Raw genomic sequence first — 17148 nt, 5'->3', positions numbered from 1 at the left:
GAATCTTGTTTCCCTCCGAATCTCACATATAACATAGACATGTCAAGACAACATCGTTAATCATCCCTGTTATAATAGGGACAAAGCACAAATTCAATCAAGATGCTTACTGGAGAAATATAGTTGTTAAGGCACTTCCCCCGTCCTGAGGAAGATACGAAACGCGTTGGTGGGGCATAGTGTAACTGCGACATTGCACTAACAAAGCTAAGTTATCTAGGGGATAAGAAATGCTCAGTATATTACTTGAAAATGAATCAGAAAGAATGATAAATTATTGAAATGAATGAAATGACTAAGAAAACATATGGAAGAAATAAAAATTCAATCAAATTCAATGAATTGAGATTTTGGAAATGACTTTAAAGATATTAGCATATTTATTTATTTATTTATTAAAGAGCACAGAAACTGTATGAAAAATTAGAATTAGAAATAATGTGAAGAATATAAAAAAAGAAAAAAAGAGATTAGAATAGAGGGCACATTTGGGTGAGCCAGTGACGACTGCTGCCACATTGTACTGCAGGAACCAACAAGCAGACAAGTGGCATTCTGAGATTCCCCTTGTCTTTTAAAACTATTATAAGCTGCTTCATAAAGCATGATATAAATTTAAACAATACAGTAAAACCTTGGATTGCAAGTAACTTGGTTTGCAAGCATTTTGCAAGACAAGCAAAACATTTGATTAAATTTTAACTTGTTATACAAGCAATGCCTTGCAATACAAGTACATACAGTATACACACATCACAACTGAGCCGATGGTTCTTCTCATTCTGACGCTGCGGGAGTGTATCAACTGTTCTAAACAAGCAAAGTCTTGCAATACGAGTACATACAGTATACATGCGTCACATTGTCACAACTGAGCCAATGGTTCTTCTCTCTCTGACGCTGCAAGAGTGTAGTGACTGTTCTAAACGAGCGAGGTCTTGCAATACAAGTACATACAGTATAGGTGCATCATGTCATCACAATTGAGCTGGTGGTTCTTCTCTCTTTGACGCTGCAGGAGTGCAGTGACTGTTCTAAACGAATGAGGTCTTGCAATAGAAGTATGTTTAGTATTTTGTATTAAAGTTTTTGGGTTGTGGAACGAATCGTCCGAGTTTTCATTATTTCCTATGGGGAAATTTGCTTTGATATACGAGTGCTTTGGATTACAAGTACGCTTCTGGAATGAATTATGCTTGCAAACCAAGGTTTTACTGTAGTTTTAAAAATCTTTGAGTGGATTGATATTATAGAGTGCCTAATAGAATTGTGATTCTCAAGATGAAGGCGTTGAGTACAGTTGCAGTGGAGAGTGATAGGTTGAGGATATGGCAGACAGAGTGGATGATAACAGCAGACCTAGTGGTAAGTAGATGGATGAAGATGGGATCAGAAGAACACGTGGTGAGTTTGGAGGAGGAAAAAAATGTGCAGTTTCCTTCTCAGTAATTTAAGGAAAGAAAGAGATAAAATGGCAAGGGCTGGGGGGTAGTTGATAGAGCAGGCTGGGGGAGATGGCTCAGTTGAGAACTCAAGGTTAATTTTATGAACCTTGTCATAGAAGGACTCAGTTATAGTCTAGGGGAGAGTGATGGAAGGGTTGGAGATGGGGGGGACTTTGAGTAAGGAGTTCAATGTGGTAAAAAGGCAGCGAAGGTTGGAGCTGAGAAAGTCAGTCCGGTGGGTGTAGTAATCTTGTTTGGTAAGTAAGAGCAGATTGGAAGGAGGTCAGGAGGAATTTGAACTGAATGAAGTCAGCTTGAGTATGGGATTTGAACCAGAGCCATTTTGCAGACCTGGCACAGGAGCGTAAGTAGCAGAATTTAGAGTTTAGCCAGGGCTGGGGTTTGGGGCGCCTTACAGAACATGGGGTAGGGGGAGAAAGGGTATTTAGAACAGAGGTGTTATAGGAGACAGTCTCGTTTACAGACTTGTGTAGCATAGTAGTAGAGAGAAGGGGTAAAACAGCGGTGGAGAGAGTACCAGGATCGATGGTCTGAAGATTCCTAAATGTAAAGGTATAGATCGGCCGGGGCTGGTGGGAGGGGGGAAGGGTGATGATGGATTGTGAAAGTTATCAGACGATGGTCAGAGAGTGGAATGATTGCTGTGGAGAAATTTGTGATAGAGCAGTTGGAAAAGAAGACAAAATCAAGTCAGTGGTGATTTCTGGTAGGTAGGGATGGTAGAACACAGATTAAGATCAAATGAGGATGTTAGGGCTAGAAGCGTAAGAATCAGAGCAGTTGTTAGCATGAATGTTGAAATCACTAAGGGAGATGAATGTTCAAAAAAGCGGGAAAGACAGGAGTCGAAGTCAGTGAGGAATGAAGAGGACTTATCAGGGGGTCAGTAAATGATGGCTACGTGGAGGGGCAGAGAGCTACACGGAGGAGCAGAGGTACAAAAAGAAGGATAGAGTGAACGCCACATCTATAACCAACGCCACCTCCATGATCAACCGGGTGAGGCGTTTGGAGCTTCCTGCTCAGTCATGTTTCCAGGTTATTGATGAGTCTCCCCTCCTTTGACATGCATTTCCTCTTCCTCTCGCTGTGTAGTCAGGAGCCAGGAGTGCCTGGCTGTGTTTGATTGGGAGGCTCTGTGGAGCACTGCTGTGTTTGCTGGGCATAGTTTTTTGCATGCAGGTGGAGGGTTTGGACAGGGGTGGATTCTGGGGGTGGGAGAGGAGGGGGACAGATGGAGATGCTGCATTGGGAAAGGCAGGAGGGAAGCAAGGAGGCAGTCTTCAAGGAGGGGGGATGCCAAAGTGTGTGTTTGCACAGAGTGCAGCTATATCTTTCTAAGGCCCTGAGGGTAGCCACATAAATAGGACCAAATAAAGGTGAATTATATCTTTATGCTGTGCCCCAAAGCCAGTTAAATGCTGAATATTGTACTTTTAGCTGACTCCAGAAACCTGGTTCAGTGCTGAAGATCGAATATTGCTTGTTATTGAATTTCCAGATGTAACACCTATGGTCATCAGCAAAAGCTGTGTGGCCATCTGAATATCAACATCATTGGCATCCAATCTTGGCCCTGGCCAGGGTTTTCAGGATTTTCCCAATGAATATGCATGAGATCTATCTGCATATAATAACAAAAATCTTTATTTATATATCACGAAAGCCTTTGTAATGGAGGCAATGCATGCAAATAGATCTTATGCAAATTCATTGGGGAAATCCTGAAAACCCAACTGGTTTGCGGCCCTCGAGGATCAACGTTGGACAACTCTGATCAACACCATTTTGTCTAAGGACATATAAATGAATATTCTTCCACAGCCAAAGTCACTAATCAAAAAGAGGATCAAAAATAATCCTTTAAACTTCTAAAAAAAATATTTCCAACATGCGCACACAGAAAAAAACACTAACAATTATCAAGAAGTATGGCCTTAAACTTCTTACCCTCAATGCCAACAAAATACGAACACCTTCATTAGCGGCCCTTTTCAACAATTATTTTTCTACATCTTATATTTTTAAAAATATGTGGGTGCAAGAATAGGGTACTCTTTATACCTTTTTCAGAGCCCATGTATATTTGTGCAATGGCATCTGCATGATATCGGGGCTGTTCTGGGAACTTATTTTAAAAAGACATATAGGGACTTGTATTACCCTTTATAAAATGGGCCCCTCTTTGGATTTTTCAAATAGGTGCCTTGTTATAAAATGATCCCTAGTGTGTTCTTTAATAGTAAGGAAACAAGAACTGGATAATATGTAATAGCAAGGCATAACTGCATTTCTCTTAATCATAAAAGGTCTGGCTTAGTTTTCCCTTCATACTGAGCTCATACTTCTTCCAAAATAGCATTTTAGCTTAAGAAAAGGTTTATTACATGTGGAACAAAGTCACCAAGAAGGTTGTGGATTTATATAATAACTTCCGTGGTCACACATTATTAAGTTGTCTTTCTTTTAATCAATGAATGCAACCATGGTGAAAATACAAATACTACTTAAAGTTATTACTTGTCATCTCTGATGTCTTTATGTTATATACATGTTGTCTGTGCTCCTTCTTCTTTGACAAGTGAGATCGTATTTATACCACCTCTGACCTTATGAAATTGTACTGCTGACCTTTTGTACTTGACATCTCAGACAACTGACTCTTGATCTTTGACACATTTTGTTTTCACCCTATTAAATAAAATGGAGAGATGCTTGAAAAGGATGCTTTGCTGTGCTGGAGTAGTTAATTGTAATTGTACTGCAACCTTTTCAGTGTTTTCAAAATAAGCCTTGCGTTGCCTGTGTTTTTCCGAAGTCCAGCCAAATAGGGATTTTTTGAGATGAAAATCATTTTTAATATTAGGTTTTACTAAGCAGATATGCATTCTGTATTATATACAGAGGGAAGTGGCTATTTGGAAAATAGCTATACAGTCAAACCTCAGTTTACAAGTAACCCGGTTTGCGAGTGTTTTGCAAGACGAGCAAAACACTCAGCAAACTTTTGACTCGCAAACCGAGCATTGACTCGATTTGAGAGCCCCCACCCGACCCGACCGCGGGAACCAACAGTATTGCTCCCCCCGAGGCCGCTGGCGCTGCTCCCTCCCTTCACGATTGTCTCCTCCCCATCTACTGACCGGCCCTGCCCTTACCCGTGTGCCACCGGAGTTAGAAAGGGTCTGCCGCCAGTCTGCTGCTGAGCCTTGAGCATCTGCGCATGTTCAAGGCCTTCTGGATCTCATCCTCACCGAGATTCTCATGAGACTCGAGATCTCATGAGAATCTCGGAGAGGGTGAGATCCAGAAGGCCTGAGCATGTGCAGATGCTCAAAGCTCAGCAGCAGACCGGCGGCAGGCACTTTCTATCACCGGTGGTGCAGGGGTAAGGACAGGGTTAGTCAGGGACGGAGGGGGGGGAAGAGGCGATAGCAGCACCGGTGGCCTCGGGTGGAGCATGGGAGTCAGGGTGCGTCCGGCAGGAGTGAGCCAGCACCTGAGAGTCCCAGCAGAGAGGGTAGTGGCATCCGGGAGGGGGGCAGCGTCTGGGAGCGGCAGAGCCAACAGTGTCCAGTCGGGCTCTGTGGCAGTGGCGGCGGCTTGCTTATAGACAGCACCACCCGCAGTGAGAGACAGCGAACAGCAGCAGAGGGGGAGAATTGGAGGAGCTGCGTGGATGGGTCTGTGGCAGAGGCAGCGGTGGAGGCGTCCCTAATGGTAATTAAGTTTTTGGGGATGTGGAACGAATTGTTCAAGTTTACACTAACTCTTATGGGAAAAGTTGCTTTGATATACGAGTGTTTTGGTTTACGAGCATGCTTCTGGAACGAATTATGCTCGTAAACCAAGGTACCACTGTATATCAAAATTGCTCACTTTGTGTGCAGGTAAAACTAAGGCCCTCTTTTACTAAGGTGCACTAACACATGCATGTTAGTCTATGGATGCGTTATCGATTAGCTGCGCTAATCGGTTAGCGCACCTTAGTAAAAGAGGGGGCAAGTGTTGTGTTACAACATCTGGTCTTTGAACTGCACTGAGCAGAGGCGTTCCTAGGTTATTAAATAGATAGATAATCATGGTAATATGGATTTAGCCAAGGGAAGTCTTTTCTCATCTACATCTTTTTGAAGGCAGGAATAAACAATTTGCAAATAGCACAGAACTATTCAAAGTCAAATCACAAGCAGATTATAAAAAAATTGCAGAACTTTGCAAGACTGCAGACTGGGCATCTAGATAACAGATGAAATTTAATGTATACGAGACAAAATAATGTATGTAGAGAAGAATAACCCAGCTATTAAGAATCAACTCCCAGGAATAAGATCTGGATGTCATGGGGACTAATATGTTGAAATCCTCTGCTCAGTGTGTGGTGGGATTTCTTTAAAAAAGCAAATATTTATTTATTTAAAAAAATTTCTAACCTACTTAATCCTAAGCAGCTTACAAAAATACAAACAATCATTTCTTTCTAAAAATTCTTGACCGCCTATAACAGAATAAAACATTCACAATGGTTCAACAGGCAACATACAAAGTACTGTCAACATACTACAATGACAATATAATGACATATCCTCAATCTTCAGTAATTATTCAGCAAAGATCATTATTCAAATTTCTCATTAGGTATCTCTCTATGACATAGCTTAAAGAAAGGCCTCCACATATAACTGAGTTTTTAACATTTTCAACTGTAACCGGTCTATAAACAGGTTCTCACAAAAATTAAAAACAAATAGCGCATAATGTATCTAAAATTCATCTCAACCAATCAGCTAAAAGCCTCCACAAACACAGTTGTTTTCAATACCTTCTTAAATTTCTGAATATCAGGGAGCAACCTTAATGGTTCAGTCAAATTATTCCATAATGAAACACCTGCCACCGAAATTGCAGATGCTCTTGTATTAGCATAATGTACATGTAATAGCTCATCTGTTTCCAATCACAACGCTCCCTCTGATCTTAAGGATCTGGTTGGTTGATATAGGCTTGTCACTTGTGTCATATACCAAGGGATATTATAATGAACTAGTCTTTAAGCCTATTACATTAACAGGTGCTAGAATAGATGTGTCTGTCTTTCTGTCTGTCTCTCTCCCTGGCCCCCTGCCTGATTATCTCTCTCTGTTGCGCCATGCCTGCCTGTCTCTCCGTGGCCCCCTTCTATCTCCCCCCCTGAGCAAATCAAGATTGCTGCCTGCCCCCCAGCATACCCCTCCCCCCAAAGCAGCCCCCTTTCCCTCTCCCCCTCCAGTTCCCTATGCAGCAATAGCAGGGGGATGCTTCGCAGCACCCACACCCTGTCCACTTCGCTGAAGGATACCTTCCTGCCATTGCTCTTGGCGCTGCTCAAACCGCCGCACGTGCCACAAGCCGACGCACACCACACACGCCGCAAATCGAACACGGCCACAAATCATGGCAGCAGGGATCACGGAATCATAAGTGCGCATGCGCACTTAGGGTTTTATTATAGAGAATGACTTTTAAAAGATCAATACTAGAACTTTAAAAATAATATGGAATTTGACAGGTAACCACTGAAGCCGTTTCAACAACGGTGTTTTGTGTTCAAATCTGTTTCCACCACATATCAAGTGCGCTACTGCATTTTGAACCACCTGCACTGCTCTTTAAACAGAATATTAGGAATTATTAGCATTCTTGTAACCCATCTTGACTAACCTTGGACATGCCCAACTTTACATGAATTATTTTTCAAACTGTACCTGCCGAGATGCCCATTTCTTCAACTATTCGGGAAACCTTAATTCGTCTGACAAAATTAAATCCTCAACTTTCTTGCACATTTCTGTGGAAGTTGCTTCCATAGGCTGGCCAGTGTGAAGGTCATCTTCAATGGACTCTCCACTTAAACTGCTTACTCCAAAATTTTACTTTGTAGGATGATGGACAGACTCACCATAAACTGCAGTCATGTGTTCATGGATCTCCTTTGGCTCTCTCCCTTCTTTTGTGAGAAATATTATCACTGAACGGTGCTCCAGATTTAGTAGTTTCTTACTTGATTCACATGAGGTCTCTCCTGACATCATGTCTCTTGGAATGTTAGACTTGCACTGAGCCACAACTGTGTGTGAGTAACCTTGAGACATGTCACAACATGCACACGCTTGCTACTTTATTTTATACCCAGGTAGATAAATTATTGAATGCCCCTTGTATGTAAAAATGAAATAAGTATAGAATCAAAACAAGAATTTTAGCTGGCTTCACTTAAAATGTAATCCAATTGTTATTCAAAAGTAAGATTTTGTTTTGCTTTTATTACATAATTTTCAATTTCACACAGAGACCATGCACATCTCTTTTGGAAATAGCATAAAGAACACAAAGCATTCATTTTTTTTTTTTTTTTTTTTTAAACATTGGGACATCCACGTGGGATCCCTACGACGGTCGAGTTAAGGAACTAGGTCATTAGCACTCAGACTTAATAGGGTGGGTAAATGGAGTGGGCAGACCTGATGGGCTGTAGCCCTTTTCTGCCGTCATCTTTCTATGTTTCTATGTTCTATGTATTTGGAACAGGACAGTGTAGAGTTGCAAAAGTCTATGTGATGAAAATTTTCTGTTTCAGATTTATGAGGTTTTAGACTAAAGGAGGTAAAATCAACGCCAGGTTTAAGGGTCACTGGCAAACAAAAATAAAACAGGATCTATAGTTAATACTTATAGTTTCTCATTGGGGGATATTGTTGTTGTTTTTTAAAAAAAAAATTGAGGATAATCTTATGAGAACAATGTCACTTGACATGCCAGAGAATTAGCTTTCATCAGAATGAGAAATTTCTTCAATATTAACGATATAATCTTATATTTAAAATTTAACCTGATAAAATACTACTGTGGAGGGGCATAATAAAAAAAAACAACATGTGACCTTTTGGCCTAAGGCCCTAAATGCTGAAAGTAGCAGCAGGGAAAATGTCCATTCTCAAAAAAAAACGTCCAAAATGAGGGTTGTTTGAGAATGGCTTACCTCTACGTTTAGCAGTTTAAACACCCAGACCACCACTATGTCTAAACTTACAACACATTATCAACCAAAAAAAAGCTTAAGTCCCAAACACCCAAAACAAGACCTTTTAGGCAAAAGAGGGGCCAGTCTTTTGCCTAAAAGCAAGGATTCTGTAACCAGCATGTCAAAAACAGCACCAGTTACAGAATCACACCCCCTACCCCGCCCGCAACGATCGCAGCAGGAGAGATGCCGCGATCGCAATTGCACCACCCTCCGAACTGCCGCGACCCGCGGCAGGAAAGATGCCCAATCTCTCCTGCCATAATTTGTGCAAGTTCGGGGGGGGGGAGGGGTGATCATGACTGCTGCAGGAGAAATGCCCAATTATTCCTGTGGTGATCCACATCCCCGAACCAATATGGGCAGGAGGGAGCCCAACCCCTCCTGCCCACGGTGACCCCCCATCCCCGAACCAATACGGGCAGGAGGGAGCCCAACCCTTCCTGCCCATGGCGACCCCCCCATCCCCAAACCAATACGGGCAGGAGGGAGCCCAACCCTTCCTGCCCATGGCGACCCCCCCATCCCCAAACCAATGCAGGCAGGAGGGAGCCCAACCCCTCCTGCCCACGGTGACCCCCCACCCATCCCTAAAATACAGGCAGGAGCTGTAATAGAAGTGAATGGGAAAACCAGGAGCACGCATCCCTGCTCATCAGAGTGGGGATGCAGAAGCCTGTGGCTGCTCCCACTGTCAGCGATGCACATGGAGGATCACTCAGTCAGGGTAAGTATTACTGTTTTTTGGGGTTCCTCTCCTCTGTTTCCCTTTAATGAAGGCTTATTATTAGATACATACATCTTCTATATTAGTGATTGCAAATTTGGGACCTGCTTAGCCTTTTTTTGCTCATCAGATAGTGTAAGTATTTGTGCAGCTCCAGGAAATTGTTTTCCCATCCAATGCGGCCCAGGGAAGCCAAAAGGTTGGACTCCCCTGATCTAAAGTGTGACCTGCTACAGGAGTTGAAAGGGAGATAAGCTGTAGAAGGCCAAAGTTTAACAGAAGAAAGAGGAAATGTTTGTCTTGCAGACAAGTTGGTCTATTGAAATAAAAATTTGAGTAGTTATAGTAACTAACATTTGTAGAGAGAAACCCATGCAGAGGTGTCATGGGGAATACAATACTAAAAGATGATTGGAAGGGAAAGTTTTACTAAAAGCCTTTCCAGGTAAGATAGAAGGTCTGATTGGATCTCTGTGGGAGTCAACAGATCAGCAAGGTGCATGAAGTAGAGAAGGCTGAGCATGATGAGAGTAGGCAATGGTTGAGTGATTCTGCTCCCTGTCTCAGCCATGTTTCAGTCAGGGCCTTAACTTGAATACTTGAATCATAAAAGGAGATTACAGATGGTTGCAGACTTCTTTTTTATGGATAGACAGTTAAGCAGACAGAGTGTAACAACAGCAGGTACATCTAAATTAAAAGACATGCTTGATAGCTCAGTCACAGAAATGGTAACTAGAGTACTTACCTTGCTATCTTATCTAATATAATAAAGTGGTAAACCGCGCATGCGCAGTTCCTAAGTGTGCGCCGCTTTTCTGTGAGCTGTAGCGACACATAGGAAGTGCGCATGCGCGGCTTACGGTTCTTTGAAAGACGCGGCGGTGGCTACTTTCACGATCCCCGCCTGCGTCGGACTTCCGACGCAGGTGGGGATCATGAGAGGAGCCACCGCCGCGTTTTTCAACAGGTGTTATCCAGGGACAGCAGGCAGATATTCTTACGTCCCACCCTCCTCCCCGGGTTGGCTTCTTAGCTGGCTTATCCTAACTGGGGACCACGCTCTCCTCCGTCGGGCGGGAAGGCACTCGCGCATGCGCGGTGCGGCCAACTAGAACTTTCTAGTTAAAAAGGTCCGTACCGGGGCTCCGTCGGTGACGTCACCCATGCGTTAAGAATATGCTGCCTGCTTGTCCTGGGATAAAGGGAGATATAGACTGACCAGTGGAGAGAGGGAGGGGTATTCTGAAAGTGGTGAGCTATTTGTATGAGGTCAAAAGGGAGATGACAAGATGAATGAGAGTATGGAGAGAAACAGAAAGAAACACAGACATATATTCTACCGCCAGCGGGAGGAAGGGAGACAGAAATAAAAGAAGAAAGACACAGGGACAGCGAGAGACACAGAAAGACAGACAGACAAAGGGGGCCAGGGACAGAGACAGACAGAAAGAAAGACCGCAGGACAGAGAGAGAGACACGGAAATAAAGACAGACAGACAGACAGACATATATTCTAGCACCCGTTAATGTAACGGGCTAAAATACTAGTACGATATAATACAGTGGTGCCTCACACAACGAACTTAATCCGTTCCAGGAGCAAGTTTGTTATGTGAAACGTTCGTTGTGTGAAACGCGTTTTCCCATAAGAATACATTTAAAACACAATAATTCGTTCTGCAGCCCTGTTTTCCCATAAGAATACATTTAAAACACAATAATTCGTTCTGCAGCCCTACATTTCCCTCCCTCCACCTCACCTTGTATGCGGAGTCTGCCGGCCCTCTCCCTCACCCAGCCGCACGCTTCCAGAAAGCTGTGCACGCGCAGCTGCTGGAGTTGGTCAATGTTCTACTCTCCTGCAACTTCCGGTTTCCGGTTGCGTCAGAGGAGAAGATTGAGCAACAGAGCATGCGCGCGTGCGCTGCTCCCTGAAAGCGTGCGGCTGGCCGAGAAAGAGGGCCGGAGAACTCGGCATCCAGGGTAAGGTGGAGGGAGATGATGGAACAGTATTTCATGGTATAGTATTACTATTTGTTAAAAAGGAAATAATCTTTTGATGTTTTCTGGATTTTTTTTCGTTAGCTTAAACATGGCTTAACTTGCTGTAAATGGGTCAGGTCTCGTAAGATAGGACCAGAGAATCGGGTCTGGGTAAAACCAGGATTTGCAGGATCTCCAGGATCCTCATGGACTTGTATTGAGATCCTGGTAATATTGCAGGATTTCACGAATTTTCCAGGACCCTGGTCCACCTTAACAGCAGACCTCCTCTTTTTTTGATTGCCACAGCTGCTGCTCTGCATTTACTGGAGTCCCCTACACGCCGTCTTCTCCTTCTCTGCATGGGTGCTGCTGTTCCCGGCTTCGGCGAGAGTAGTTCCGCCCCCCCCCCGGGCCCCTCGGGCGACTTCGTTGTGTGAAACGAAGTTCGTTGTGGGGAGCACGACAAAAAGTTCGTTGTGCGCAGCGTTCGCTGTGCGAGGCGTCCGTTATGCGAGGCACCACTGTATATAATAAAGAAAATGATCAGCCTGATGACCTAAAAAGATTTTCCATGACCCTGCCTTTAGAGAGAGTGAGAAAAGGAAGCCCAAAAGAATATGAAAAAGTTAGCCTAGATAAGTAGACCAAAACATCATCCTTTGGAGCATGCCACTGCAGCACAAAATGCTGCTATGATATCATTTTTCTAGCTGGAGCTACAGTCATCACTACTAAGCAGGGCTAGTTATTGTCTAACAAATGTCAGAGATGCTGGATCAGGTAAGAGCGCAAGTGTCCAGGGCTTGTCAATGTCAAACAAGCTTCAGTGGGTAATAATGACTACAAAGAATCACAGTAAATAACGGCAGCTGAAAAGAGTGATACAAATAGCAGTTGTACATGACGAAAAACTGTTGATAGATGAAAGCAGTGAGAAAGTTTCCAACACAGGTAGAGCCACAAAATGCAAAGCCTATAATCAGAAACATAGTGCTACGAATCTTTTAGTTCTCTGTATCTATAGGAAGTATTTCATCTTAGCCAGCTTCAGACTGATGTGTTGTTTTAAGCATAGAATTTATGCCCTTTTTAATGCAAACTATGAGACAAAACAGCCACAAAAGAGATGACCAGAAACAATTTCATACCTTCAAAAGAATCTGAGTGCCAAAAATCAAGTAGCTAAGAAGGGTTATAAACAAACATGTCTAGATAATAAATGAAATAGAATACTGCTAATACTGGACAATACACATCAGTATTGTAAGCCCAACAAACTTGAAGGACTATGGCCTCAGAATCGGAGCCTACGCACAGCAGTGAATCACAAACTGGGATGATCCGCGTAGTTATACAGCTCCTGCTCCAATCATTGGCCAGTATTTAAATTTTTAAACTTTTTTTAAAGCAATTCAATAAAGCTAAAACCCTTTCAACTTTAAAGGGATACTGTGTATACGTAATAGCCAGGATTTGAAAAAAAGTTAGACCAAAAAGACTTATCTCAATACTTGACTTGTCTTTACAACATAGGCAAACAGACACTAGTGACCGAATATGTTGTAAAGACAAGTCAAGTATTGAGATAAGTCTTTTTGGTCTAACTTTTTTTCAAATCCTGGCTATTACGTATACACAGTATCCCTTTAAAGTTGAAAGGGTTTTAGCTTTATTGAATTGCTTTAAAAAAAGTTTAAAAATTTAAATACTGGCCAATGATTGGAGCAGGAGCTGTATAACTACGCGGATCATCCCAGTTTGTGATTCACTGCTGTGCGTAGGCTCCGATTCTGAGGCCATAGTCCTTCAAGTTTGTTGGGCTTTAAATACTGATGTGTATTGTCCAGTATTAGCAGTATTCTATATTATTTTTTCTGATTACGATATATACTGCTGGGGTAACTAGTTTTAGGTTAGATAATAAATGAACCTACACTGCAGTCAAATTTGCAGTTCTTCCATAAAACATGATTATGCCATATGATAAGGGTACCTGAAACAAGTATTAAGCATCAAAATTGGAAAAGGTTAGTCAGAAGACATACCACTTCTTCATCAGAGAGCTCTCTCCCCTGGATACTGCTATTCTCTCTTACAGCTTGCTGGTGTTTCCTTCCTTTGATATGGCTGAAGTGATACACCTCTGAGGAAATCTGTAAGATAAACATGATAAACTTTTTTTTTCTATCAAAGATCAATGATATGGCCCTGTGAAGTAAGACTGTACTGAACTTACTATTCAGTACTATTCTTTTCACGTATGTTTCTCTCTCCAAGTGTTTTGGAGTAATTACTTACCCATAAATATAGCATCTCAACAATCATATTAGTAGGATACATGATGTCTCAGACTGTGTATTAAGAGTGTTGAAAAAAGTATGCCTTAATTAACTTTTTGCATCCATAAGGCCCTGCTCAATTCTTTCATTGGCTCTTCAACTGTGTGGGTTTCAGAGGAAAATATTTTTATGGCTCCTGAAGCTCCAATGACAACCTCAAGACGAAGGCAATTCACAAACTTTTTTGTCCAATACTGACAACAAATTCAAGGCAACGTACTCAAGCTAGCTGCATAATGAGCAGCATTTGAAGCGATTGTGAAGCACGATTTGTCTTTGAAATTGTTACTCTTTCCTCACCATACTATTCTTTGATCACATTTTTTGTCCTAATAAAAATTTACAGTTATTAGAAAGCCATAAATTTCATTTTTTTTTTTTAAATAATTCTTTATTCATTTTCAAATTAAACAACAAGTGCACAAAAGAGTATATTACAAACAAATTATTCTTTACACTTTGATATCTGCCACATAGACTTCTAGTAAAATCAATACCCCCTCTACCACCCTCCCTTCATCATATTTTCAATATGGGCCCGATCCTATTCAACATCTTTATAAGAAACTTGGCAGAAGGGCTGCGAGGTAAAATAACATTATTCGCCGATGACGCCAAACTAAGCAATGTAGTGGGCAAAAGCACAACAGACATAAATTCAATGTCCGACAACATGATGCACGACCTACTCCTACCGGAACGCTGGTCTAGGTCCTGGCAACTCAGCTTCAATGCCAAAAAATGCAAAGTCATGCACCTGGGCAGCCAAAATCCATGCAAGACTTACACCCTTAATGGCGAGATCCTAACAAGAACTGAAGCAGAACGAGACTTAGGGGTGATCGTCAGTAAGAACATGAAGACTGCCAATCAAGTGGAGCAAGCTTCATCCAAGGCAAGGCAAATCATAGGTTGCATACGCAGGAGTTTCGTCAGCCGTAAGCCTGAAGTCATTATGCCATTGTATAGATCCATGGTGAGGCCCCACCTGGAATACTGTGTGCAATTCTGGAGGCCGCATTACCGTAAGGATGTGCTGAGACTGGAGTCGGTCCAGAGAATGGCCACCTGGATGGTCTCGGGACTCAAGGATCTCCCGTACGAGGAACGGCTGGATAAGTTGCAGCTGTACTCACTCGAGGAACGCAGAGAGAGGGGTGACATGATCGAGACATTCAAGTATCTCACGGGCCGCATCGAGGTGGAAGAAGATATCTTCTTTTTCAAGGGTCCCACGGCAACAAGGGGGCATCCGTGGAAAATTAGGGGCGGGAAACTGCACGGGGACACCAGAAAATTCTTTTTCACTGAAAGGGTGGTTGATCGCTGGAAAAGTCTTCCACTTCAGGTGATTGAGGCCAGCAGCATGCCTGATTTTAAGGCCAAATGGGATAGACACGTGGGATCTATTCACAGAGAAAGGTAGGAGAGGGTCATTGGGGTGGGCAGACTAGATGGGCCGTGGCCCTTATCTGCCGTCTATTTCTATGTTTCATATTATATATCATAGTATAACATAATAAGAAACATTATTTCCAACTCCCTCCCCCCATTAGTGTGCTAAAAAAGAAAACGAAAAGGAGAAGAGAAAAAGTGATGACTATTCACTACAATATTTTGCCAATGGCCCCCATATTTTTATAAATTTAGTATATGTCCCTCTTTGTACTGCTATTGCTCATTCCATTTTAAATATATGGCATAATGTATTCCACCAAAATGTATAACTAAGGTTTCTGTGATTTTTCCAATTGTTGGTTATGTGTTGGATGGCAACCCCTGTCATAACTAATAAAAGCTTGTTGTTCTCTGATGATATTTGACTCTTTTTCCTCATCATCATGCCAAGAGAGTGCCACATGATTTTCCAATAATGTATTTACTTGAGACCATATTGAATTCCAAAATATCTTAATATAGGGACAAAAACAAAGCCATACACAGACACAGACTTGCACGGTCTGTGTCTGTGTATGACCGTTTGGTGGAGGATGGGCAGGGGAGGGTTTGAATGGCTGGGAGGGTGTAGATGGGCTGGAGTAAGTCTTAACAGAGATTTTGGCAGTTGGAACCCAAGCACAGTACCGGGTAAAGCTTTGGATTCTTGCCCAGAAATAGCTAAGAAGAAAAAAATTAAATTTTAAAAAAAATTTAAATTGAATCAGGTTGGGCAGACTGGATGGACCATTCGGGTCTTTATCTGCCGTCATCTACTATGTTACTATGTTAAGTAGATGATCTAAAAAGCCACAAATTTCCAATTCAAAGTTTCTCTCATTATTCCAGTGCCTGTCTACACCTCTCTTTTTTATTTGGACAAAAAAGCTTAACCCAATAACAAGGAAAAAGTAAATAGTGCAACAAAGATTCCTCCTATAAACAACAAATACACTGGGAGATCACAACTGCAAATGTGTAATTAAATTAAATTGTGAAATTGTGATGGGTCCTCAGTTTACACAACTCGCAAGCCTGTAATATGGAGTTGAGAGAGAGTAACCCAACAGGGTTTTTCACTAGTGTAACATCCCTGGACCCATAGTGAATTATGTGAAAAATGTGCAAAAACACACAAATTATAATTATTCATCAATTATGAAGTCTCCAGTGTACTGAGTGCAATAAAAATTGCTACAAAATCCAAAACAATGTGTTCAACTTTCAAAGATATGTCCTCCTCCAATGTTGAAACAAGTATATGAGCAGAAATAAAGGAATTAAGTTGATCTATCCGTCAAGGTCAGGCAGTACATCAAATTTTATTAAATTATAAATGAAGAATATTTTCACGTATTACTGTTTGAAAATTAATAGTTTCACTCTAAATTTGCCTTCAGTAATCTTACAGAAGCAGCATTAGATGCTCTTGCATGCCATTTTTAAGTCAATCATCCTATCAAGCCATAATAACCGCTTTGAACTTATGGTATAGCGGTATATAAGAAATAAAATTATTATTATTATTATAATATGAAATAGTATAGTGTAGAACAGGATTAAAGATTAAGGGCTCCTTTTATTAAGCTGTGAAAGTGGTTTTAGCGCGAGCATAGCGCGCGCAGAATTGCCGCACACGCTAGACGCTAACGCCAGCATTGAGCTGGCATTAGTTCCAGCTGCATAGCGTGGGTTTAGCGCGCGCTAAAAACGCTATCGCAGCTTAGTAAAAGGAGTCCTAAATTGATAAAATTTAATGTGCATTTCACTCACCTATTGCTAACACTTTCTATTATACCGCTGAACCACTCATCCTCAAAACATTTTAAGTACTAGTTCTATGTTGACCCAAAGGACTCTCAAGAGTCCTGCATGTGGCTGATGTAACATCTATATGACTTACCATGACATTGCACAAGGTGCACTGCTTCTTCCTCTCATAGGGTGTAAGTTTGGGTGCATAGTCTGTATTTGCATGCCTTCCACTGCTGAGCTCAGCTGCCTTCTCTTTCCTTTGCTCAATCTGTTCCATGTGCCTCCGAATGCTCTCATCATGCTAAATAGAGAAAACATGATGGCAAAAAAATGTTTTATCCACATGTTCAATCGAGCAGGTGACTTGTTAATTGC

The 17148-nt window shown here is 41.9% G+C and overlaps 1 protein-coding gene across 4 annotated transcripts in view; it reads right to left on the bottom strand.

The window, feature by feature from the left end:
- The window catches only part of SCAPER (S-phase cyclin A associated protein in the ER), a 392992-nt gene that overhangs the window by 264912 nt on the left and 110932 nt on the right, over positions 1–17148 (bottom strand). For all 4 annotated transcript variants that reach the window (XM_033920795.1, XM_033920797.1, XM_033920796.1 and 1 more), the window contains 2 exons: positions 16922–17074; positions 13288–13395 (listed from right to left, as the gene is read on the bottom strand). In XM_033920795.1, the coding sequence (XP_033776686.1) occupies positions 13288–13395; positions 16922–17074 (261 nt within the window). The remainder of the gene's footprint in view (positions 1–13287; positions 13396–16921; positions 17075–17148) is intronic.

The sequence above is a fragment of the Geotrypetes seraphini genome, chromosome 14 (genome assembly GCF_902459505.1).
Source record: "Geotrypetes seraphini chromosome 14, aGeoSer1.1, whole genome shotgun sequence".
Taxonomy (NCBI): domain Eukaryota; kingdom Metazoa; phylum Chordata; class Amphibia; order Gymnophiona; family Dermophiidae; genus Geotrypetes; species Geotrypetes seraphini.
The sequence above is the reverse complement of the archived record's forward strand: the minus strand, read 5'-3'. Positions and strand labels throughout refer to the sequence as shown.